The sequence below is a fragment of the Lynx rufus genome, unplaced genomic scaffold (genome assembly GCF_022079265.1).
Source record: "Lynx rufus isolate CCGP_SWC_20201006 ecotype Redwood Valley unplaced genomic scaffold, mLynRuf1.p SCAF_22, whole genome shotgun sequence".
NCBI lineage: Eukaryota > Metazoa > Chordata > Mammalia > Carnivora > Felidae > Lynx > Lynx rufus.
The window spans coordinates 8,970,550-8,995,712 of NW_025814837.1; the positions used below are offsets into that span (position 1 = coordinate 8,970,550).

At 35.2% G+C, this 25,163-nt stretch overlaps 1 protein-coding gene across 1 annotated transcript in view; it reads left to right on the forward strand.

Annotated features, from left to right (window-relative positions):
* Window positions 1-25,163, forward strand: part of CCDC178 (coiled-coil domain containing 178) — a 410,140-nt gene that overhangs the window by 159,295 nt on the left and 225,682 nt on the right. Inside the window, exon 18 of the mRNA XM_047086870.1 lies at window positions 604-763. Within this exon, the coding sequence (XP_046942826.1) occupies window positions 604-763 (160 nt within the window). The remainder of the gene's footprint in view (window positions 1-603; window positions 764-25,163) is intronic.

Genomic DNA, 25,163 nt, shown 5'->3' on the forward strand with positions numbered 1-25,163 from the left:
CACAACAGCTTAAACTAAACAATAGGGAAATGTGTCATATTATAGAACAGGGGCTCTTAGGCGGGGTCAGCTGCAGGGTTGGTGATCCAGGAGATCAACACTAGGTACTCAGTTTTTTCTCTCTCCTCTATGCCCATTGTCTTCAGGTTTGAAAACATGACTCACTCACATTTAGTGGATGGGAGCCTTTTGTACATGGAATTAGGTCCTTGCCTTTCGTCTTATTAGGCTATATTAATACATATCTTCATTCCTGAATAATCAGCCACATGCTAGTCTAATCTAATTATACTTAATCTAATTAGAATTTATTTTTGGGGTTATGTGCTGCATGGAGGAGGGGTTCTTTTGGAGAGGCATGCTGGGTAGGCAACCAAGAAAATCCACTAAATTTCTCTAGAGATTTTCTCTAGAGATTTTCTCCCAACTGGATCGTTTAGAAGTAGCTCTATGGAGATAGGCCTATGGAAAAGATTAGGGATCTTTCCAAAGCCCTTCAGTTCTAAGACTTTTAAATACTGGCTCTTTAAAACTGTATCACAAATGTATTTCAGAAAATAAAATATGAATTGGTCAGTGGCAAATACAATTCTTTCTTCATAGGAACCACTATATAACTACAAAATATAAAAAGGAATATGCACAAGCTGTGTTTGATCAGCTCGTAAGTGAGAAAAAAACCTGTGAAGAGAGACTCTATGAAGAAGAACAGAGATACAGAACACTCATTACCATGAGGCAAAAAACTCTGGCAGATATTAAAGTGAGTATTATTTTTGGACTGTCTTAAAATGAAGGAAATGTAGTGATAGTTAAACTAGCAGCTAGTTTGAGGCACTCGTTTTTCATATTGAAGTGGTAATGATGTTCAAATTTTAAAAATGAATCCGTTAGTGCAATCAATGTAATTTCTTATTTTTTCTTCTAAGTAATTATAATATATTCATATACCATATTGTGCTTTTTAATGCATTTTATGTGCACTCTCATTGTGTCATTGTGAAAATCTTCCTTGACTTGCGAGTAGGTTATATTCTGATAAACTCATCGTGAGTTGAAAATATTGTTGTCAAAAATGCATTTAATATACCTAACCTCCCAGCATCATAACTTAGCCTAGCCTACCTGAAATGTGCTCAGAACCCTTACATTAGCCTACAGTTGGGCAGAATCATCTAACACAAAGCCTATTTTATAGTAAAGTGTTGGATATCTCATGTAATTTATTGAATACGGTACTGACAGTGAAAAACAGAATGGTTGTGTGGGGAAAGACTGACTGTTAAGTGTATCAGTTGTTTACTCTCAGGATCACATGGCTGACTGGGGGCTGGGGTTTGCTGTCCCTGCCCAATATCACGAGACAGTATCCTACCCCAAATCACTAGCCTGGGAAACAATCAAAATTCAAAATTCTCAGTATGGTTTGTACTGAATGCATATTGCTTTTGCACCAATGTAAAATAAAAAAAAATTATAAGTGGAACCATTGTAAGTCAGGGACCTTCTGTACTTCACTTTATTTTGAAGTCTACTGGTATAAAAGTACAATTTATATTTATTCTAGAGCCATTATTACGCCTTTAATGGGAGATGTGGGGATAGTTACATTTTATTTCTGAATGAACACACTTTGATTGTTTACCAACCACTTTTTTGAAAAAGGAGAATATTTCATGCTCTTTTCCTTTAGAAAAGTTTTCCATAGATTTTAATTGCCCTGTAAACTTGGAAACAGAAATCATATGATACATATTTTTGGATCTGAAGTTTAAGTTTTCTAAAGCTATTCATACTAAATTTTTTATATAGAATATGAGTAAATGGTACACATTTAATTAAGGGATTCCTCTCCTATTTTATATTTTGGATTAGTTTCTGATACATTTAATTATAATAATGAATGCCATGACTTTTTCAATATATTTATAAACATGGCTTATTTTTAAGAGGCCAAATGGTAAATTACTTCTGAAAAATCATTCTACTGCATCTTATTACAACTATTTCTGCAAAACTTTTAAAGATATATTTAATATCACAATATACTTTTTAAAGCTATTTTTGGTCCTGATATTAATATATCCAATTATTATATATATCCATATACTCAATTACTTTTTACATTTCAAAGAAATTATCTAAACCATTTTTAAAAATTAGAGCAAATATACATTAAGCAAGTATGTCAGTGAATGCACATACCATCTTTCATGTTATTTCTGTGATCCTTCCTGTAGAAAGTATTAATAAAAGAACAATACAGGGCACCTGAGTGGCTCAGTCAGTTGAGCATCCGACTTCAGCTCAGGTCATGATCTCGCTGTTTGTGGGTTCAAGCCCAGCATCAAGCTCTGTGCTGACAGTGTGGAGCCTGCTTGGGATTCTGGGTTTCCCTTTCTCTCTGCCCCTCCCCTGCTTGTACTCTGTCTCTCTCTTTTAAAAATAAAAACATTTTAAAAACAAATAAAAAATAAAAGGACAATAGAGGTGCCTGGGTGGCTCAGTCGGTTGAGTGACTAACTCTTGTTTGCAGCTCAGGTCAGGATCTCACTGTTCGTGGGATTGAGCCCCATGTCAGGCTCTGTGCTGGCAGCACGGAGCCTGCTTGGGATACTTTCTCTCTCTGCCCCTCCCTCTCCCCCACTTACTCTTTCTCTCTCTGAAAATAAATAAGTAAGCTTAAAAAAAGAATAACAGTTTTATTAACAATAGTGTTAAGTAATATTCTTCCATTTTAAATAATGACCTTTACATAGAAAAAGGGTATTTTAGGGGGAGGGGGCCTAACAATATGAAAATAATTGGTGCCATCTAGTGGCAATAAATGATGCCTTCTTTTGGAGAAGTTCCTGAAACATTGATGGCTAAATCTCAAGATTTGTGATGTATGAATGGACTGGGGAGGCTTAGATGTAAATGCACCCCTCAGAAAGAGAAGGCTTAAGTTATTTACTGATTTAAGCATCATTCTCCACCTCATATTTTATCACAGCAGTAGAATTAGCTGTTTGAATTCAACCACATTTTCCAATCGTCCTAGTGCTGAGAACACAGTGGGATCTCAATAATCATTTATTGACTGGCATTTCAGCACTTTAATGGAACAATAATAATTAGTGAAATGGCAAAATATGGTCAGCAGGAGAGAGACAAAGAAAAAATCCTGTATAACTAGCCTCTCAGAAATTGAGATTTGTATTTTTTTCATCCAAAATCTTGTCTCTGCCTTCGCATTCCGAAATGCACCTACCTCCACCCACTTGTCACATCACCTGGCATTGTGTTTTGTTCTTAGCACCAATCTTTCTCTGACCTTGTTTTGTTCATTCATTTTTGTTTTTTTGTTGTCTGCCTGCATCTTGCAATACTAATGTATTGTCAGTGAGATTTTCTGCCACATTCTTCTCTGTATCCTATAAGCTCAGAATTATGCCTGGCACAAGGGAGGCACTCAATGAATACTCATTGAATGACTGAATGAATAAATGGATGAACATATGCTTTTTTGGTAATTTTGCTGTCCACATGCATGATAATGCCTGAAAGCAGGAGCATTTCAGGGACATTTTCCATACTGCGCCAGCCTGATACTTTAGTTGAATACTCATGCTGCATGCAAGAGCTGATTTCTCCCTTTCTTTCTCTTTCTCATTCTCTCTTTTTCTCCTTGATAATTCATGAGACATTTGCCATCTAGTCTTTCCTTGTAGGTGAAATGGTTAAATTCTCTATTGCTTTCTAGCAATTAAGGATTCTGATAAATATCTGAATAATACTTCTTAAATAATCTTAAATTTATATGAAATTGCCTCTTATCAACTCTCAGATAGTTCTTTGTTACGCATTTGCCATATGTGATCAGAAGCATAGAGTTTGAACATGCCTAGTTTAGAAATTGATATATCTTACATTAGTGACACTATGATTCTGATCAGTTATTGGCATTAAATAGTGGAAAGAATGTGATTCTTCACAGAAAACTATTCTCATCCCTATTTAGAAATTGGATGAAGTAAAAATTTGTAAACATGTATGTAATATGAAGCATTCCTAAAAAGAAACAAGTTTTATTAGGCATGATTATAAATACGGTATTACTAATCTGGGGTGTCCCCTCTGGGCAAAAGAATTGATCACAATTATGGATCATCTGAAGAAATCATTTAATAAAAGCATATAAAATCCACAGTAGAATTAACTGGGGATGTAAGAAAACATGCCATAGAATTAGAACTACAAACAGACAATAAAATGGTTTAAGAAAAAAATTATATACAAACTTCAGATAGAATACAATGTGGTTCTGGAGTTAAATTCAACCTTTTTTGGTTTATATAGTTCCATATCAGATATAGTTAAATGAAAGATATTTTAATGTTAAATGGAGTTTTAACTGCCTATAGTTTGCAAATACAATTAAGATGAAAATGTCACTCTACCATACCCATCAAAGTACTATAGCTCTCGCTACTGATCTTCCTTTTTGTTACTAGAAAGATCCAAACAAAACTGGAGTTTCAGGTTATTTTAATCTTTAATTTTAATTTTAATCTATTATTAGCCGTCCTCAGAAGTCCCACTGCTTTTCTATGTCAGTGCCTTTCTCTAGTGATTTTTCTATAATCTTGCTCTCCTTTCTATAATTTAGGGTATGATATGAGAAGGGTATAATGGTCTATATTGGATCATTGGCAGAGAGACCAGTTTCCAAATTGAATTCTATAAGACACAATCCCCTAATACTTTGTAGAGTTTATCAGTTTTTATTTCGCCTCATATTTTTTACTCTCAGGAAATATTTACAGCAGTCCCATATTTGGCTATTAAATCACTTCTTGACCCTTTCATGTGGAAAATTCTTAGCTTAATACAGAGGCAGTGATTCATTGCCTCATTAGACAGCCAGGTACAGAAATAGTACAAATAAGAAGCAAATTTAATCTCTGAGATAATTTTAAAGATTACTACAGTTTAAAAAATTATTCTCCTAGTTTCCACTCATCACTTCTTCATTCACACAACTAGTTTATGAGTACTGTGTTCAGGGTATTCAGTGTTGGGTGACTACAACCCTAGCCTCAATTTTAAAGATTCAATCAGCAGAAAGAGGGAAGATGTAAAAAACAAACTTGAATATAGTAACAACATTCAAATTACAAACAATAAATTGTGTCCCTGGCCCACTGACCTGATACATTAGGTATGATTAAAATAAAATAAAAACAAATTACATATTCTGTGGTCTTAATAGTGGGAAACGAATGTGTGAAAAACCTGGGAACATTTAGAAGAACTGACCAATGGACCTCATAAGCAAGAATAATTTGCCTTAATGTTAATTTTCTTGCTACCAAAAGATTTTAAATTAACATGAAAGTTTTAAAAGTTGGAAACGTGGTTTGCATAATTAATATTTTTAATAATTCTGGTAGGATTAAGCATCAGTCACATGTAATCATATTAATTAGGTTCATCATATTGCTTTTTTAAAGCTGCTTGTTCAAATCCATGCTCTCTTGAGGTATGAACATTTTGATTTGAGGACTGGTAGCAAAAGAGTACTAATTTTATACTGGGGAACACTTCAAGTGTTTAAGCACAGACCCAGTGCAGCAATGATCGTAGGTACTTAGAAATCAGGAGAGAATAACACTATCATGTAAAGGAAAGACGTAGCATGGGTATAAGTAACTCCCAAATATAAATTTAATGTGTTTTGAATGTTTGCTCAGAGCATGATCCATTAAACAAGGCAGAAGCCTCTCTTCTTTTTGCATCTCTCCAACATCATGTTACATCTTGCAGATATGTCCCAGAATTTCTACTAATAGTTCGTTAAAGGACTATACATGAAGTTTGAATAGGCTTTTTTCTCCCCAACTACCTAGAGGCATCTATTAAAATCACTTGGCCATAATCTACCTCAGTTTTTCTATGCATTGTTTTTTTTTTTTACATGGTTTTGATAATACTCTATGAACACGCGTTGGATGTTATGATTTTTCCAAGTAACATTAATTTCCTGGTGGGGCTGCCACTTTTGAAATACCTTTCCCTCACTGCAGAGTAATAGCATAAATATATGTTTTTCTCTTTTGATCAATTAAAGTAATTATAGTATGAGTTTCCAAATATCCGATTACATACTTAAGTATACCTAATTGGTTATGCCTTATTAAAACTGTAATTCATTACTGGATTCAATTTGCAGCCATTTAATGCTGAACATCTAATTGGTCTATAGTTCTGTTTTGTACTCTGTTCAAGATATTAGTGTCAGAGATTTAGTAGAGTTGTTTCAATGAAATAAGGTTTTCTTTTCTTTCTATGTTAAATAGCATAACACATTTAAGTTCCTTAAAATTTTGAGGAATTTTACTATGATACTATCAAGATATGTGAAGAGTTAGAGATTTTACTTCAGTTGCAAACTAACAAGTTAGCCTGCCATAGTTTCACAAATGATGCAGAAGGCATGAAACTTCTAGGTGATAAGCAAAGATTTTTTTACTTGCTACACAGCAGCAGTGTGAGCTTCATGTTTAAATAGGTTCACCTTGGCTCCAAGTCTCATGGGATAATGGGAAAGTGGTCCAGGTGGATGCTGCATACACAAGGAATCTTTATCACAGCTGATGAACTTGGAATGTAGGAAAGCCCCAGTTTTATAAGGGAGCTTCTAACAAACGTGTCCAGCCTTTGCCCCAGAGGAAGGCATTCCATTTGCCATGCAGACAATCTTGAAAAGGCGGTTCTGGATAAAAACTGTCAGAAGAAGTACACAAATAAACATGATGGTGAGTGCCCCCCAGTACATATTATCTGAGCTTAACTCTTTTCTGGAGAAAAACATTTTAAAATTTATTCAGTCCATTTTTTTGCTTTTTGCATGATTAATGTTTTCTAATTCTTGAGCCAATATTTGAAAGTTATATTTTTCTAGAAAAAAATCATTTTAATGAGGTTTTCAAATTTATTAAGTTGTATGAAATATGTATTTTTTTCATTTCTTCTGCTTCTGTAGTTATGTTCTTTTCTCATGCATTAGGCTTTTCTTTTTTTTTTCTTTTCCTTGATTGACCTTGTTAAATTTTTGCCTTATGATTGTTTTCCCACCCAAATTCTGATTTATTCATGATGATTAATTATTTTTGTTCTCCAAATCATTAATTTTAGCTTTTTTCTTTGTTACTCTTTTTGATTGATTTTTGTAATTTTGTTTCTTTTTCTTTTCTAGCAAGTTGAATTGAATACTTTAGTGTTTTCTTTCTCACTTGCAGTGAAGAACAAACTTGAAAAATGATCAAGTATTTCCTGAATGCAATTATGGCAATTTTAATATATTGTGCTCCTTGACATTGGTCTTGGCAATGATTTTTTTGCATATGAACACCAAAAGCACAGGAAACAAATGCAAAAATAAGCTAGGACTACATCAAACTGATAAGCTTCTCCACAGCAAAAGAAATAATACATAAATTGAAAAGACAGCCTACTAAATATGAGAAAATATTTGCAAAGTATATCTCTGATATGGGATTAATATCCAAAACACATAAGTAACTCATATAACTCAGTGGCAACAAACAAACAAAATAATAAATAAAGAAAAAACAGAAGTAATCCAATTAAAAATGGGCAAAGGACCTGAGTAGACATCTTCCCAAAGAAGTATATAGATAGTCAACAGATAAATGAAAATGTGCTCAACATCACTAAACATCAGGGAAATGCAAGTTAAAACCACAGTGAGATGTCATCTCTTGCCTGTTAGGATGTCATTTATAAAAATTACGAGAGATAGCAAGTATTGGTAAGGAGGTAGAGAGAAGGGAACCCTATATATTATTAGTGGAAATGTGGAAATTAGTGGAAATTAGTGGAAATTATTAGTGGTACAGCCATTATGGAAAACATTGTGGAGATTGTTTTAAAAATTAAAAATACAAATCCATTAATTCAGCAATGTCATTTCTAAGTAAATATCTGAAGGAAACAATCAGTATCTAAAAGAGATAGCTGCACTGTCATGTTTATTGCAGCATTATTCATAATAATCAACATATGGAAACAATCTGAGTGTCTGTCAATGGATGAACAGATAAAAACACGTTGTATTTATGTATCAGTGATCTAGATAGATAGATATAATGGTAACCATTCCATAGATAATGCAATATTTTTCAGTCATGAGAAAGAATGAAATCCTGCCATTCGCAATAAGATAGATAAATCTAGGAGATATTATGCTAAGTGAAATAAGCCAGACAGAGAAATAAGCCAGCCAGATATGATGTCACTTGTTTGTGGAATCTTAAAAAAGTTGAACACGGAGAATAGAATGGTGGTTATCTGGGGTCAGGGTGGGGGTAAAATGGGGGAGATGCTGGTCAAAGGCTACAAGCCTTATAAGATGAATAAATTTTGGAGATCTAATGTATTGAATGGTAACTAGAGGTAATAGTACTGAATTATATACTTGAAATCAGCTAAGAGAGTAGATCTTAAGTATTCTTACCATGTATACACACAAAAAGGTAATTACATGAGATGATGGTTGTTTTAATCAACCTGATGATGGTAATCATTTCACTATGTATGCATATATCAAATCATCACATTGCTCATTTTAAATATATACAGGTTTATTTATCAATTAAACATTAACAGAGCTAGGGAAAAATAAAATTCTGTTAAAAGCTTTTGTTTAATCTGCATGGGACCATCAGGCAAGATCACTGCAACTTTTGCTTCACAGATTATTTATGAGCAAATAAATTAAATGAAATGTTTAGTTCAATGTGAATTAATTTGTGGATTTTGCTTTATATATTTTCTAGATTATGTTATTCAGTGCATAGATACTCACAATTATTAAATGACCATTTTGTTATTTTTTAATATAATGATATCTTTCTCTTATGTATCGCTATGCAGTTAATATTCTCAACACCTCTTTTTGTTAGACCAACTTAATTTTGCATTTTATTATTAAGTATTCTGACTTATGTTTTAGATGTTCATTTGTAATATTTATAGAGCAATATTTACGATAATTTTGCTTTTCAATCCATTCTGCTTTAGTAATTTAATTTATATGACAGTTTTATTGGTTCTTGCTTCTGCCATCTTGCTTAATGTTTTCTGTGGTGATACTACCTTTCTCCTTTTGTCATTATTACTTTTTTGGCATATTGACTATTGTGGTTTGATTTTATTGCTTTTAATATAAAATGGAAACATTCTACTTTTAATTATATCACTGTTTCAAAATTCCATCTAAATGTGCTCATATATTAGTAATGCAGATAAACAGGGAAAAAGCTAAGAATGTAGGTCCGGGGATATATCATGAAGACCGACTTGAAAAGTTTACACTTAATTTGTAAAGCAGTAGGAGGCATGGGGAATTTTCCAGGAATACAGTGTGCTCAGAGATAGGCTATAGGAAGATCAATTAAACAGCATTATATAAGATGAACTGAAGTGAAATGAAAACATAAGTTACAGATATAAATTGTAAGAAAATACTTCTGCAATTAAAGAGAAGTAATGAAACACTGATGGAGCAGGAATGAGGATTATAGACTTCACAGAGACTGATGTCAAATTGCATATGATACACACAAAAAAAGAACAGAATATATAGAAGGTGGGATGATACTGGTTGACTAGAAAAAATATGGTGGCATTTATATAAAAAGAACTGTTGATGACTGGCTTTGCTGAGAAGTAATCTGTCTTGGACGTGGTAGAGACTATGTAAGTGGAAGCATGTATACCTAATCACCATGTGGGATAGAGTTTGAGAGAAAGAGTAGAAATGGATTGAGTAGAAGATCAGTGAATCAGCTACTGTATTAATCATTGAAGCCATGGGAGCTCATGCAAGCTTTGAAGAAAAGTGTTGGAGAATATCTGAGAGCAGAACCTGGGCATGCAAGTTGTGAAATGATTATCTCTCAGCATTTTTATATTCTGCTTGGTGACCACTGGGGCTAGGGCTCTTCAGACTACATTTTTCCTTTGTTACATGCCTCTTAATTAGGTTCTGCCAGTATGGGGCACTAGAGGGAGATTAAAAGGTTGAAGGAGGAAGAAATGTGTTCTTTTCCTGCCTGCTTCCTGAGGGCTTTCTGTCATCTTGCACGTCCTGTCAGCTTTATCCTAGAAATGCATATTCACCTGAAATTAGTAGTTCATGTCCATAGATGGCTATGCCTGAATACAACTTGGCTGTTAGGAAAGCATCAATGACAGAAAAAGTAGTATCAGATTGGGAAAGGCAGATTAAATGTAATAATAGTGAAAGGAGCAAGAGCATTGAAAGAAATTGGAAAAGGCAATTTTAGAATACTCTTTCAAGAGCTTTGGTAATAAAATAATTTGTATATTTCTATTTATTTTTTTGCAAATTGCAAGGCCCAGGTATATTTTCTAGCAAAGGGGAAAGAGAGAAGATTGAGGGAGAGATTGTATTATATGTTGTATTATGCAGTTTTACTCAAATATTTGGTTCCCATTCCAACTGCGGATGCTTTTGAGGGAGAGAACGATATTTCACTCAAATGAGTACTTCCAGAGTCCATCAGATGTCTAGGACATAATAAGTGCTCAACATTTGTTTAGTTGAAATACAGATGAAGTGATGTGGCTCCTAAAAGGATAAGTATAAAGAGTGAGATTTATATTTCAGTTTACTTTGACAAGGATGAAGAAAACTGTTACCTTCTTCTTTCTTTTTCTTTTCTTTTCTTTTCTTTTCTTTTCTTTTCTTTTCTTTTCTTATCCTCTTCTTTTCTTTTCTTTTTTCTTTCAAAGTTACATATATATCAAGTGTCAGAATCTGGGTGACATTCTGAGCATCTTGAATGAAAGGTAACACTTGTTCCCAATTAATTTCACTGACCAATGGTGAAGAAACAGGTCCAAGTTAAAATTAGGTACAACAACTTCTTTTCTTGAATTAAGCACAGAATTCTTTAGAACCCAGAAAGAAGAGCTTGAAGGAAATCTTAAGACAGCTTGCAAAAGTGATAATAACAGAACTAAGTCTTGGACGGTGGTAACAAATTAGTCAAAGAAAGAATACTTCAAGTAGTAAAAACAATTGGAAAAAAAGACAGACAGGTATCAAAAAATAACCATGCATTTAGGGAATGGCGTGTATTTTACTATGCTTGAAGGTCAGATGAAGACCATACTGGTATGAGCCACATAACCAAAGTTGTGAATGTCACACTATGGAGTTTAGGTTTTAGGTCATGAATAATTTTCAAAAGAATAACAAAGCTACCATAGCAGCTGAGGAAAATTCCACTAAAATTAGCAGAGATTTCCATTGGTCTGCTGTCCACTGGTCTACCTTGGTGTGGTGCTAATGGACCAAAGTTGGATTGAGATATTATTCCTGTCAGCAGTTAGAGTTGAGAAGGACTTAAGGTGCTTATGAAACTGGGCTCAGAAGACTGTGCTGTCAAAGAGCCTTGTCTTTTTACCCCAGTGTGATGAAGTGAATGTTTCTTTTTCTTTGTATTCCGTGATGTATAGCAAGGTTGGAAATAATTGCTTACATATAATAAATTGGAGAGGAACAAGTGATTTTGGATGCAGTGATACCAACTAAGAATTTAGTCGTGAAATGATAAGGCTCTAGTAAGATGGAAGGATGAATTCCCGATAATTGTTTCTTTTTTTTAAGTTTTTATTTCGATTCCAGTTAGCTAACATACAGTGTAATATCTGGTGTACATTGTAGTGATTCAACACTTCCATACATCACCCAATGCTCATCACAAGTGCACTCTTTAATGCCTGTCACCTCTTTAACTCATCTCCCACCACCTCCCCTCTGGCCACCATCAGTTTGTTCTCTATAGTTAAGAGTGAGTTTCTTGGTTTCTCTCTCTCTCTCTCTTTCTTTGCTTATTTGTTTTGTTTCTTAAATTCCTCATATGAGTAAAAACATATGGTATCTGTCTTTCTCTGATGGACTTTCTTCACTTAGAATAATACTCTCTAGCTCCGTCCATGTCACTGCAAATGGCAGGAATTCATTTTTTATATGGCTGAGTAACATTCTATTTTATAATATTTTTATAATCTAATTATAAAATCTCATTCTATTTTATAATCCTCAGATATAGGATTAGGGTTCAGTTTAGAGCCAGAAGAAGAGTTAGGGTTAGGTTTAGGGCCAGGGCAAGGGTATATGCTTATTATCCTGCAGTTCAGAGACCTCTCCAGAGAGAGAAGTTTATGGTTATGGTTATGGTTAGGGGTTAGTGGTTATAGGTTAGGGGTTAGGGTTTCAGTTAGGATTAGGTTTAGAGCTAGGGTTAGGAATTTCAGATGATTTTTTGAGTTAATATAGGCAGAACTTAATGACTATTTGGCTAGATGATGAGAAAAATAATTTAAATATGTATCAAGTTCTGACTCTGACAACAGAATGGTGATGTCAGCATCCAAAAATATGGACTGAGGAATGGTTTGGAAACTAGATTAGTCAAATTTGAGATATAGGAGCTACATGGAATCCAATGTCAGTGAATGTAAGAATCTGGAACTAAAGGAACAAGAGTTTGAACAAAGATATAGTTGTATAAGCTATAAGCATATACATTGCATCAGAAGCTTCAGGAATTATTTAGTAATGCTAAGAATATTGAGAAGAAAGATGAAGACACACTCCTGGTTGGATGATTATGATATGGAAAAAGTAGCAAGAATAGAAGAAGCAAGGGCAGAGGCTATAGTCAGAAAGAGAGATATAAGAGTTTATATCTGTGGTGCCATTCTAGATGATAACAAAGTCAGAAGGGTGTCCATGGGTATGAATTGTTAATGGGACGTAGAATTGAAGTTAACTAGATTTGAGTAAGTCCATAAACTCTAAGATTAAAGTGTTGGATAAGTTATCCAGATAGATATTGAAGTAAAACAGAATGAGGATGGAACATAGGAAAGACAGGAAGAGAAGACTGAGTCCCACAGGCCAAAGTTCTTTCCCTAGTGTGAGAAAATGACTAGAAAATCATTAAATGACAGTGCAAAGGGGTGAAGGAAGGTTTATATTCTTAAGGGTATAAGATTATATTCTTTATGACAAATGATTATGTTCTTTTATAAAAATTTTTTTTTAACATTTATTTATTTTTGAGAGACAGAGAACGAGCAGGGGAGGAACAGAGAGAGAGGGAGACACAGATTCTGAAGCAGGCTCCAGGCTCTGAGCTGTCAGCACAGAGACCAACACGGGGCTCGAACCCACAAACCATGAGATCATGACCTGAACTAAAGTCAGTTGCTTAACCGACTGAGCCACCCAGGCGCCCCCAAATGATTATGTTCTTTAATCAGTATAAAACTCAAAGAGTATTTTTACATGAGCATGGAGAAATAATGGTTTGAAAGCAATAATGGAGACCTAGGATTATGCTAGTTTCAACTAGACCCTGTAATATATAAGGCCTTGTGAAATTAATATTCTTTAATTCAGTCCCAGGTTTAGTTAATGCAAACAGTTTTATTCAGTGTTATGTAATGAGAATGAAATGCAATCTGAACTTTTTTACCAATGAGTAGCACTTCCAGAGTTCACTTTGGAAATGTTTAAGCTGGGATAATGGTTAGGTGCAATTAATAAGTGTATATTGAGTTCCTATTACCTAAAATACGCTAGTCTAGATGCTGAGGGTTACTGGAATAAAGGATAGTCTTCAACTCTGAGAATTTTACTATACAGAGGAAGGAATCATAGCTTTATTTTAACAGGTTTTGATAATTAGAGACAGAATCAAAGGAACAGAGAGAGACTGTTAAAATACAACCTGTATATATTGTCACCTTTCCTATACTTACCAAAATGTTTTCAAAGAGAGAAAGTGAATTGCCAAGACCACTAAGACTTGATATGGTATTGCTTCACCTATAGCATCAATAAGGCATCAACAAGAATACATTATATCTTATAAATTATTATAAATACAATTGTATATTAGTGCCTATAATCAAGAATATTTGTGAAAGTGTCACTTATAAAATGACTAAGCAATGCTGAATAGCATAACACATAATTAGTTTTATTTTGGTTGTACATATAATTAAAAGAGCCTCCAACTTCCCTGTCCATTTTCTTTTAAATTGTATGAATTTTACTTCAGTTGTTACCTTCAGGAAGGTCACCTCACCTTGCTTTCAGAAAAAAAAGAAGAATTCGATGTTGCATAAATTAGGTATCTACAGGGTTGTAATATTCATAAGAATAGATCTTAGCCTAAAGTACTGCACCACAGCCTGGAAATTTTTTTCAGTTACTAAGAGTTTCTCATCTGTCTCTGTTTCTCTGAGTTTTTCAGGAGAGATAAAGATGATAGAGATAGATAAGATATATATATATATATATATGTATATATATATATATATATATGTTTATATATAGAGATATAGAGATATAGATATATAGATATACATAAATACATATATATATATATATATATATATATAGAGAGAGAGAGAGAGAGAGAGAGAGAGAGACAGGAAGATAGAGGATGTGGGACAAGGGAGTGTGGAAGAAAGAGAATGAGACTAGCTATCACTCTGTCTTTAATGAGTTATTAGTAGCTTTCTGTGTTAAGTATCAGCACCATGAACTCTCTCTTAAATTTAGGTGGTGTTCTGACAAATATCACAGACGTGAGTTGCACAGTGTCCTGTGGGGAGCATTGTTAACATTACCCAAATAGCCCTCCCACTGTCTGATTTATTTGCTTTTAGAAAACATGTGTACCTGACCTCCTGAGGGAGCTGCATATCTCAAATTTGGGTGCCATGATAATAATAACAGTTTGAGAGAAAATGAAATAGGCTATAAAGAGAAAGGAAATGGAATAGATAAACTAGTGTACAGTGTCATGTTCATTTTCAGTACCATATAAAATAATGAAAATGTTTTTCAATAACCTTTGTTGATTTTTATAATGTGAAACACCCTTTATGGAAAAAGACAATGAACAAAATAAAAAAAAATTAGTAAAAGTATTTTTAGCTTTTGGCTCAAATTTATGCATTCTTTTCCATAAATTTAGATTAGAGTTGAATTCGGAAATAGAACAGCTTTAAGTTAAATGTGTTAATTTCCAACTTTGGCAACTCTTAAGTTGCTCTTTCAGGGTTCAAGTACAAGCATTATCTCATTGACGGAGCATTCCAGTGTGATAGGCAACAAAGGTGTGTTTTGTTTTGTTTTTTAATTTTACAATTACATTTGGGGAACTTAAATATAGAGACATTAAACAAGACTTTCTCATGATCACCTAGCTTTAAGGAGTTTAAAATGGTTACCCTAGTTTCTAGTACCCTTCCTCCCAAATACACGGAAAGCCCTCAGTAAACAGTAAAGCTGTAGGATATCATTACTATTTATCACTAGTGCTGGGTAGCCTTACACTGGTCATTGTTCTTTGGGTACCAGGATCAAACAAGTAAAGTTAAAGTTCAATTGTGCTTTCAGTAACTTGAATAACAGTGTCTTTCTGAAGTCAAAAGGTAGGCAGAATGCAAACAAGATATGAAGGCTTTCTTTAAATAAGGTTTATGTTCACCAGGAGCTTTTGCCTCAGGCATTCAGAACATAAGTATCTCCTAATTTTAGCTCTTTCCTGTTACAACATCATAACCACTATTTGTATGATGGAAGACAGGCAACTTGTGTATGTTGGGGAGGGGGTATTGTTAGAAGTGATGAGGTAAAAGAATATAGCACTGTAATTTGCGCCCTTAATTTAAAGACATTTGTGCGCTCAACTTTTGACATTTTGGCATGTGGTGACACTGTACCTATAATACCCAGGAGTTTAAAACAAAACAAAACTGTATAGTTAGAGGGCACAGTCCTCATAGAGTGCCCTCACTTCAGACACCATCCATAAGTTTGGGGGCCCATGGGACTGCCTTCATCTCAGACCTGCTGTCTACAAATTTGGGGGTCCCCCAACCTCCCTCAGGTTCAGAAATTTTGTAGAAAGCTCACAGAACTCAGAAAGCACTTGCCTCCATCTATTTGTGGTGCTATAACAAAATACCATACACTAAGTAGCTTATGAATAACAGAAATTTACTTCTCACAGTTCTAGAAGATGAAGGTGCTAACATGGTTGGGTGAGGGAGGGACCTCTTCTAAGCCCCAGACTTCTTTTATCTTTACATGTATCTTATATCTTTACTAGGGTTTTCCTAGGATCCTTTCCTAATAAGGGAACTAGTCCCAATCATGAGGGTTCCACTTTGATGACTTAAGCAAATCTAATGACTTAACCACCTACTGATACCACTTTTGAGTGTTAGGGTGTCAGCTATCAGTATATGGATATTTATCTCACTATAATTTTTGCCCTGACCGTGAAATTTTAGTATATATTTTAACCTATTTTAGCCTATATTTTAGCCTAAATTTAATTTTATTTACTCCTATCTCATCTTATTCTTGAAATAGTTCAGAAATGTAGGTGCTGAGGCATATATATCCAATAAATAGTTGAAAGCTAGAAATTTAAAACTTTAACTCCCTATGTATATGAAAACTCTTCAATGAATACCTATTAAAAATCCAATGACCAAATGAATGAAGTTTCCAAATAATACTAGGAAGGATAATGTATCAAATATTATCTTTATATGATGCAGTCCACTTACAGAATCTAGAGAAAAGACTTACATTGCCTTCTCTGAGCCCAATTCTTGTAGTGCAGAACATAGACAACAATTCATTCTTATAATATCTGACAGTGTATTCAAAGTGGAAAGTATCATCAGTGACTTCTTATAAAACATACAGGGCAGTTTTTAGGACAAAATATCCTAAACAAACACTTTAAATAAACATTTTTTGAGCCTTGAATATGAACTAACATTATGTAACTTAGATATAGATCCTGATTCCAATGAACTCACCATACAATGGGGAAGCCAGACACAAAAATATATAATAACAATATAACATGGTAAATCTTTAATAAGTATATGCACAGAGTAGTGTTATGAGAGCCTCCAACCCAACTTGGGGAGGCCAGTGAAAGAAGGAATTTAAGATGTAACACATGATTCCTTAGAGATATATAAGAAATAGCCAAGCTTAATGAGTAGATCATAAACAAAAGAATGGTAAATTAATTTGTAAGTTTGAGAGTGACATGCTTGAGATAATCATGTCTGAGATGGCTGAATATTAAGCCTTAAAGGATTGAAATATTTTGGACATGAAAAGTAAATTGCTGCATGAGGGGCAAAGTGTGTTTGAGTAGAAGAACTGAGTATTGCTGAACTATTGGGATATCATTGAAAGTAAATGAAAGACATGACCAAGAGTAAGTGAAAAGGATCTAAAGTAAAAGGAAAGAGACACTGAGGTTACAGCTGATGTTTGAGAACAAGTATTTACAAGGGACACCAATCTGCAGGTGTGAAAGATATCCTCTGTACCCAGTTTCTCCAGGATGAAAGTATGAAAGGAAATTTTGTAGTATTTTTTTCAGTTCTAGAATGTTTTCGTAGGGAGCCAGCTTTGCTTACTCTTGTATCACATGTCTACCTCAGAAATGCACAAGCTCTCAAGTTTGGATCATATTTAGAATTATAAGCTTTCTTCATTGACTGATTTTGTGCTAAATAATTGTACTTAGAGAAAATAATCATTGAAAATATTTACCCAGGAAACAAAATCAGAAAAAGAAAATTCTGAAATTATATATATTTGTTGTTATATAAGAGTCTTTGTTCATACACAGACTTCATTTCTCAAATTTTGCCTAGCTGCAAAGGAATTCGGTCTGTATCAATCAGGATTTAGAGAAGCAGAGCCTTTAATGAGTAGTGTGAAAATAAGGGTTATTCAACCTAACACATAAGTGGGAAAAGCTTGGAATTCAAGATCTAGAAAGGGGAGTTGGAAGATTAGAGAGTCACTAACCAGTCTTGCAAAGTACTAGAATAGTGGAAAAGTCCACACTTCCCTGGAATTGTAAGAATTCAGGCAAATCCAGCTATAAAAGGGAGTCCATGGAGAGGTTTATGGGAAGCTGCTGCTTCTGAGTATCAGCTACTTTTGTAGGTCTACAGCCAAGTGTCTGTTGGTTGGTCTAGGGCCAGCAGTCAGGAATATGGTCAGGGTGGACAGCAGAAGGGAATTAGGGTACTTATCCACTGTATCCACTGGGCAAGTTTGCATCTGTCTGTCACCATATGTGACCATGGTGATGATCCAAGATTATGGCCAATGCTTCATTTATGCCTTCCAAGTCCCATACAAATGTTACATATCTTCCTCTTTGGCCAACTCAAAAGTGGAACCAAATGGAGAAAGGGTTTCTGGGAGATGTAGTTCCCAACTTAAGCAAGTTAGTAATAACATAATCCAGTATAGTCTGTCCCTTGTAAGCTTGATAATTGATATACATACATACTTTTTGAAAGTATAGTTAAAATACTGTATTGCATACTTGAAATTGGATAAGAGAGTAGATCCTAAGTGTTTCACTCCCCCACCCTCCACACACATACATACAAAATGCTAACAGTGAAGTGATAGCTGTATTAATTAACTTGATTGTGGTAATCATTTCACAGTGTATATGTATATTGAATTGTCACATTGTACACCTTAAAAACATCATGTCATGTAACTTAAATATATACATCTTTTATTTGTCAGTAATACATCAATAAAGCAAGAAAAAGTATATTTAACTTACAGATAAAGTCAGTTACAGAAATGGTTTAAGATGGCAACATAGGAACATCCTGAGTTCACCTCTTTCCATGGAGACAACAAAGCTACACCTACATGTGGAAAATTCCCTCTGGAAAAAAAAAAAAAACAAAAACAAAACCCTGAAAACTACCTGAATAAGCTCCTGCACAACAGAGAATGAAAGGGCCACGTTGAAACAAGTAGAAGAGGCAGAGACATGGTCTCTACCATTTCCCCATTCCCCATTCCACATCCAGTGTGGTGACCTGACCCACAGTCAGGAGGGATCTCACAGATACCTAACTTCTACCTGAGGAGCAAGGACACCCCACACATCAGACACCCCAACCCTTAGGACCTGCCTTGGAGAGACAAGCCCCCAAATGCCTGGCTTTGAAAAACAACAGGGTGTATGCCTGTGAAAGCTATAGGGCTATAGAGAGAGAGATTCTACTCTTAAAGGGTTTGCTCATAGACTCATTCACTCACTCTAGGATCTAGTACAGAAGCAACCGTCTGAAAAGAGTCTGGATTGTAAGTGAAGGAGATTCATTTGCTATTCTTGCAGCATCTCCTGTAAGAGCAGGAGCCTACTGAAACTATCTCTGGAGTTAGAGACACTAGTGGGCACCATTTTTGGCACATTTCTTATACCCTTCCTTTTACCCTAATAGCAGTATTTTTTTTTTTAATTTACTTTTCCTCCAACCTACCTAATATCAGTGGATGCCCCCTACCCTTGTGTACCACTTCTCAGGACCCTACTAAGCCAGCAGGGTGAGTGTTCTGCTTCCACATGCTTCTCCACTGTGAGCACACCAGAGCTGGCCAGAGTGCACAGCTCACACAAGATGCCTCTGGCTTTGGTGGCCAAGGGAGATTATGTTACAGGGACCCTGTGGGTCTGAAACAATTGGAGAGAGAGTTCTTTCCAGTCTCCCACCTCCAGGCCACTGCACAGACAAGGGACTGAAACATACCCCCAGTCTTCCTATGAAAAAGGCCCATCTACTTTACCTGGAGTTTCAACCTGAGGGACAGGCTTCAGGCTACCACACATTCAGAAGCTATGAAAGTGCTCTCAGAGAATGTAGGCCAGGGCTCTTACTTGGCCTTGCCACAGCTCATTGGTACATCCTAGAAAGGAGCTCATATACCCATCTGGAGCCCTGAATGTTGCAACTGTCAGTAATGGAACACTTCCAGATCACTTGGTCTTAGAAGCCAGCAGTGTCCATGGTTTTTGTGGTCCCACAAGACTGTGTATATTTGCATAGCTTAAAAGCTGCTACCTGAGGGTATAGCTTTCAGTCACCCTGAAACTAGGTGTTGACTGAGATCCCTCCCTATGGAATACTCCTAGGTCTTGGCACACCCTCTACAACTAGGACCTACCAAGAAAAATATAAGACTGCTCAGACAAACACAAAGTTTTAAGAGAGGACCAAGAACTAGGACAGTGTTAAATGATGAGGTTTATCTCGTACTCAAAGCCAGTCATGCAAAACTAGGAGAGGTAGGTGTTTTGCCAAATATGTAGAAACAAATACAGATACTGGAAAAAAATGAGAGAGGAATTGTTGCTAGTGAAAGAACCCCAGAAAAAAAAATCTTAATGAAATGGATATAAGTAATTTACCTGATAAAGAGCTCAAAGTCATGGACATAAAGATGCTCACCAAACTCAGGAGAAGCATAGAGGGTAGAGACCTTTTAAAACTAATAGATAGCAAATATGAGAAAGTACCAAACAGAAATCCCAGAACTGAAGAATATAATAATCGAACTGAGAAATACACTAAAAGGGTTCAATAGCAGATTAGAGAAACTGAAGAAAGGATCTATAAACCCCAAGACAGGGCAGGAGAACTCACCCACAAAGTTCAGCAAAAAGAAAAAAAAAAGGAATTAAAAGTCAAGATAGCCCAAGGCCAATTAGACAACATTAAGCAGAATAACATTCACATTATAGGGGTCCCTGACAGAGAACAAGAGAGAGGGGCAGAAAGCTTATTTGAAGAAGTAATGGCTAAAAACTTCCCTCATCTGGCATTGGAAACAGACACTCAGATCCAGGAAGCCATCAGAGTTCTAAACAAGAAGAACTCAGAGAGACCTGTGCCAAGACACATTATAATTAAAATGTTAAAGTTAAGAATTAAAAAAAAAAAATCTTAAAAGCAACAAGAGAAAAACAACTTATTATATACAGGAGGACCCCTGTAAGGTTATCAGCAGTTTTCTCAGTAGAAATTTTACAAGCCAGAAGGCAAGGCATGATGTATTCAAAGTGCTGAAAGAAAAAAAAATCCAATCAAGAATACTCTACCTGCCAAGGTTATCATTCACAGTTGAAGGAGAGATAAAGAGTTTTACAAATGAAAGTTAAAGCAGTTCATCAACACTAACTAAACTGACCTTGCAAGAAATGTAAAAGGACTTCTTTTGCTGAAAATAAAGGGTACTAATTAGTATTAAAACAAAATGTGAAAGTAAAAATCTTCACTAGTAAAGGTAAATATGTAGTATAAGTAATGGTTAATCACTTATGAAGCTAATATGAAGGTTAAAGATAAAATTAGTAAAAAGTAACCATAACTGCAATAATTAGTTAAAGGACACACAAAAAGATAAAAAAGATAAAATATTGGGGTGGGGAGTGAAAATGTAGAGTTTTAGAATGCATTGAATTTAATCTGCTAGGCCCTTAAAATATTGGCCTCATGGTAACCACAAAAAAAAAAAAAAAACCCATAGCAGATATGCAAAAGATAATGAGAAATAAATCTAAGCATAACACTATAGAATGTCAGCAAGCTAGCAGAGAGGATTGCAAAATAGAAAAACAATGAACAAAATGGCAATAAGTACATACCTATCAATAATTACTTCAAATATGATGATCTAAATTCTCCAATCAAAAGACTTAGAGTGACTGAATGCATTAAAAAAAAAAACAAAACAAAAACCCTGATATGTGCTGCTTCCAAGAAATTTACTTCAGATGTATAGACACACACAGACTGAAAGTGAAGGGATGGAAAAAGATTTTTCAAAAAAAATGGAAACCAAAAGAAAGTATGGATATCTATACTGATATTAGACAAAATAGATTCTAAAACAAAGACTTTAATAAAAGACAAGATAGGCATTACATAATGATAAAGGGGTCAGTCTAGCAAGAAGATAGCACATTTATAAATATTTATGCACCCAACCTAGCAACACCTAAGTACATAAAGCAAACACCATCAGACCTAAAGGGAGAAATTGACAGCAATACAATAATAGTTGGGGACTTAGAAACCTCACATAAATCAATGGATAGATCATCCAGACAGAAAATTAGTAAGGGAACTTTAGCCTTAAATAACACATTAGATTAGGTGGACTTAATAGATACACACAGGGCATCTTGTCCCAAAGCAGCAGGATAGACATTCGTCTTAAGTGCATATACAACATTCTCTAGGACAGACCATATGTTAGGCCACAAAATAAGCCTTAATAAATTTAAGAAGATTGAATTGAATTGAATTGAATTGAATTGATTTTTTGACACAATGGTATGAAAGTAGAAATTACAAGAAAAAAATTGGAAAAATTACAATGTGGAAATACACATGCCACTGAAAAACCAATGGACCAGCAAATAAATTAAAAAGTACCTGAGACAAATGAAAATTCAGCAAACCAAAATCTGTAAGATGTAGCAAGAGCACCCAAAAGAGGCAAGGTCTTAGTGATACAGGCCTACCTTAAGAAACAAAAATCTCAAATAAACCATCTAACTTTGCACCTTAAGGAAATAGAAAAAGAACAAAGCAAGCAAAAATTTAGTAGAAGTAAGGAAATAATAAAGAATAGAGTGGAAAAAAATGAAATGGAGACTAAAAAGGCAATAGAAAAGGTCAGTGAAACTAAGAGATTGTTCTTTGAAAAGATTAATAAATTAACAAACTTGAGCTAGACTCAAGAAAAAAGAGAGGGGCAAATAAAATAAAGAATGAAAAAGGAGAAATTGCAACTAACACCACAGAAGTACAAAGGATTGTAAAAGGTTGCTACCAACAATTATGTAACAACAAACTCAACAACCTAAAAAGAAATAGATAGATTCCTAGACATAAACAATCTTAGAAGACTGAATCATGAAAAATTGAAAAATCTAAATAGACTAGTAAGGAGATTGAATCCGTAATCAAAATCTCTGAACAAATAAAAGTTCAGAACCAGTGGTTTCCACCAAACATTAAAAAAAAGCTCTAGTACCTCTTCTCAAACTCTTCCAAAACACTGAAAGGAGGGAAAGCTTCCAAAGTCATTTTAAGAAGACCTCTGTGGTGCCTGGGTGGTTCAGTCAAGTAAGCGTCTGACTTCGGCTCGGGTCATGATCTCAAGGTTTGTGAGTTTGAGCCCCACGCGTCAGACTCTGTGCTGACAGATCAGAGCCTGGAGCCTATTTCCAATTCTGTGTCTCCTTCCCTCTCTGCCCCTCCCTTACTTGCACTCTGTTTCTCTTTCTCTCTCAAAAATAAATAAACTTTTAAAAAATTAAAAAAAAAAGAATACTGTATTACTCAGGTACCAAAACCATGGAAAAAAAAGAAATTGCAGGCTAATATCCCTGATAAACATGCAAAATTCATAAGCAAAATATTAGCAGATTGACAGTCTGGGGAAAACCAGACAGCCATATGCAAAAGATTGAAATTGGACCACTATCTTACACCATTCACAAAAATTAACTCAAAATGGGGCGCCTGGGTGGCGCAGTCGGTTAAGCGTCCGACTTCAGCCAGGTCACGATCTCGCGGTCCGTGAGTTCAAGCCCCGCGTCGGGCTCTGGGCTGATGGCTCAGAGCCTGGGGCCTGCTTCCGATTCTGTGTCTCCCTCTCTCTCTGCCCCTCCCCCGTTCATGCTCTGTCTCTGTCCCAAAAATAAATAAACGTTGAAAAAAAAAATTAAAAAAAAAAAATTAACTCAAAATGGATTGAAGACTTGAATGTAAGACCAGAATCCATAAAACTTCTACAAGAAAACATAGGTGATAAGCTCCTTGACATTGGTCTTAGCAGTATCTTTTTTTGATTCCAGAACAAAGGCAACTAGAGCAAAAATAGAATTTTATCAAACTAAAAAGCTTCTGCATAGTGAAGGAAGCCATCAACAAAAAATGAAAAGAACACCTACTGAACAGGAGAAGATATTTACAAATCATATATCCAGTAAGGGGTTAATATACAAAATATATAAATAACTCATAAAACTCCATAGCAAAAATACCAAACAATCCAATAAAAAATGGTCAGAGGACATGAATAAACATTTTTCCAAAGAAGACATACAGATGGACTGGGCACCTGGGTGGATCAGTGATTGAGCATCTGACTCTTATTTTTGGCTCAGTTGGTGAGATCCAGCCCCATGTTGGGGTTTGTGCTGAGAGCACATAGCCTGCTTGGGATTCTCTCTCTCGCCAATAAATAAATAAACAAACTTAAAAAAAAAGTCATACACGGGGCGCCTGGGTGGCGCAGTCGGTTAAGCGTCCGACTTCAGCCGGGTCACGATCTCGCGGTCCGTGAGTTCGAGCCCCGCGTCAGGCTCTGGGCTGATGGCTCGGAGCCTGGAGCCTGTTTCCGATTCTGTGTCTCCTTCTCTCTCTGCCCCTCCCCCGTTCATGCTCTGTCTCTCTCTGTCCCAAAAATAAATAAACGTTGAAAAAAAAATTAAAAAAAAAAAAGTCATACACATGGCTAACAGACACATAAAAAGATGTTCAAGATCACTAATCATCAGGGAAATACAAACCAAAACCACAATGAGATACCACTTCACACCTGTGAAGACAGCTATTATCAAAAAGACAAGAAATAACAAGTGTTGGTAAGGATGTGGAAAAAGGAATCCTCGTGCATTTTTGGTGGGAATATAAATTGGTCTGTTCACTATGGAAAACAGTCTGGAAATTCCTGAAAAAAATAATAATAGAGGAGCACATGGGTGGCTTAATTGGTTCAGTGTATGACTCTTGATTTTGGCTCAGGTCATGATCTCATGGTTCATGAGTTCGAGCCCCGCATTGTGCTCTGCTCTGACAGAGTGGAGTCCTCTTGGGATTCTGTCTCCCTCTCTCTCTGCTCCTCCCCACCTCAAAACAAACAGATAAACATTTGAAATAATAATAATAATAATAATAATAATAATAATAGAATAACATATATGACCCAGCAATTCCACTTCTAGGTATTTATTCAGAGTAAACGAAAACACTAATTTGAAATGATAAATGTATGCACTGCTGTCATCATTGCAACATTACTTGTAGTAGCCAAGATATGGAAACAACCTAAATGTCTATCAATGGATGAATGGATAAAGAAGACATGTTATCTTGCTATTTGCAAC